The 1,371-nt window shown below is 59.7% G+C and overlaps 1 protein-coding gene across 1 annotated transcript; it reads right to left on the reverse strand.

The window, feature by feature from the left end:
* Window positions 1–5: 5 nt before the first annotated feature.
* SDRG_17346 (hypothetical protein) lies at window positions 6–1,362 on the reverse strand (the record flags this gene model as incomplete). Its single annotated transcript, XM_008623587.1, has 3 exons — window positions 6–473; window positions 524–1,269; window positions 1,326–1,362. Coding segments are annotated over 3 exons (1,251 nt in total), but the record flags the coding sequence as incomplete, so codon positions are not given.
* Between the last annotated feature and the right edge of the window lie 9 nt (window positions 1,363–1,371).

Raw genomic sequence — 1,371 nt, forward strand, 5'->3', positions numbered from 1 at the left:
ACGACCAGGAGCAGCGGAGGTGGTAGCCACTGGCCGAGGTAGTTGTCGCCCGGACGCGTCGGCAGGAAATCGTCAAAGTACCAATCCAAGAGAATGCAGTGCTCCGTCGGAGCGTTACCGGGTCGAAACTCGGGCTCGATGACAACCGCCTGCCAACAGGACTTGAGAAACTCACCAGTGTACGGCTGCGTCAGCGGCGGACAGACAGCGTCGTCTGCCGAAGCCAGACCTGCCAAGCTGGCTAGAAGGCGGCAAATAGCGGAGGCGTCGCTCTTCCGTGCTGCACGCGCGAGGAAGCTCTCCATGGCAGGCAGCAGTGCCGGCCAGCTACACGTTTCCAAGCTCGTATGGATGAAGCGCGCAGTGTCGTTGGCTTCGTCCAACGGGAGATGCTGCGTATCCCGAATGAAGGGCTCGAGCAGCTCCATATCCTTGTACTGGAGCAAGAGCTGCCCATCGTGACCCCGGCATGGCTGGGGCCACAGTCGTCTTCGGTGTCGAATTCTGCGAGCGTACTAAGCACAAACTCGCGGAGTCCAAGGCCGAGAGTGCCCACGTCGCCACATTCGATGGCGTCGCGCAGCATCTCGAGAGCACCGATCGCCTCCGCGATCGTGAGGCGACGGCTCTTGGGCCAAAAGACGATTGCAGCGCCGGGCAGTTTGAACCGACCGTCGCCAGCGCGCCGACTGCGCAGGAAGAAGTCGGCCGTATTGCATTCGAGCTTCCAAAGGATAGCGTCGGGGACATTGCACGCTTCGTGGTGCGTGAAGTCCACGATGATATTTTCATACCACGGCATGTAGCACCACGAGTCGTCGTCTTCACCGTCATCATCGTCACATGCTTTGTCATGGCCGTCATGATCGTCGTCCTCTTCGTAGGCGTCGAACTCGCTCGTGACTTCGAATGCAGTGCCGTATTTGTCATAGACATACACATCGCAGTCCGCGAACCTGGCAAGCGCAACGTCGTAGTCGCCCGTCGCAACAAGTAAATCGACGAATGTCGCGTCGAGGCGCTTGAGGTTCACGACCTCGAGGGTCGTCGAGTTCAAGTCAACTGCCCGCGCGACGTACCAAACTTCATTCGGTGGGTCTTGCGCGATCGTCGCAAATCCCTCGACGACGTCGTCTCGGATCACTGGCGGCACCCACGACTGCGCGTCACACGTCAAGGCGTACACAAGCGCCACGCGACGGCCGGATGTGATTGGCGCACTCGTGATCTTATTGAGTGAGGCAAAGAGCTGCACGCCTTTCCGCGACGCTGTCAGCACCTGCGTGTCGGTGCCGTTGGTGAACGTCAGCTCACCACCCTCGTACGTTGACGGCAAAGAGACGACAAGTGTCCCGACGACATGCGGGATCT

This window comes from Saprolegnia diclina, assembly GCF_000281045.1.
Source record: "Saprolegnia diclina VS20 unplaced genomic scaffold supercont1.281, whole genome shotgun sequence".
Classification (NCBI taxonomy): Eukaryota; Oomycota; class Saprolegniomycetes; order Saprolegniales; family Saprolegniaceae; genus Saprolegnia; species Saprolegnia diclina.